The following is a 389-nucleotide window of genomic DNA, read 5'->3' as shown; positions in this document are numbered from 1 at the left end:
GGACCAGGGGTGTGGGGGGGGGGGGGGGGGGGGCAGTGCCGCTGGTCTCACCCTGCTCACCGTGCCGCAGATCAGCCTGGCCAGCCTGCGGCTCTTCGAGGAGCTCCTGCGGTAACCCCACGAGCACGTGGCACACAGCCTGGCGCTGAGGAACCTGGAGGCGAGGGGCTACCTGCAGCGCGGCCCCGCCATGCCCGACGAGCGCGGACTCCCCGAGCTGGACCCCGATGAGGACGGACTGTGAGCGGGACAGGGGGGGGCCGGGGCAGGGTGAGGGGGTCAGCCCCCTGGCACCCACCTGGCTAATGCCCCTGCACCGGCCCCGCAGGGACCTGGAGGAGGATCCCTATTTCACCGACGGATTCCCGGATGCTGGCTTTGGGATGACA

At 71.5% G+C, this 389-nt stretch overlaps 1 protein-coding gene across 1 annotated transcript in view; it reads left to right on the top strand.

Annotated features, from left to right (window-relative positions):
• The window catches only part of FAM160B2 (family with sequence similarity 160 member B2), a 5,530-nt gene that overhangs the window by 3,877 nt on the left and 1,264 nt on the right, over positions 1-389 (top strand). The window contains 2 exon segments of the mRNA XM_019473902.1: positions 58-240; positions 329-387. Of these exon segments, the coding sequence (XP_019329447.1) occupies positions 58-240; positions 329-387 (242 nt within the window).

This window comes from Aptenodytes forsteri, unplaced genomic scaffold (assembly GCF_000699145.1).
Source record: "Aptenodytes forsteri isolate BGI_AS27 unplaced genomic scaffold, ASM69914v1 Scaffold168, whole genome shotgun sequence".
Lineage (NCBI taxonomy): Eukaryota > Metazoa > Chordata > Aves > Sphenisciformes > Spheniscidae > Aptenodytes > Aptenodytes forsteri.
Note: the sequence above shows the minus strand (reverse complement) of the source record. Positions and strands in the feature narration are given on the sequence as shown.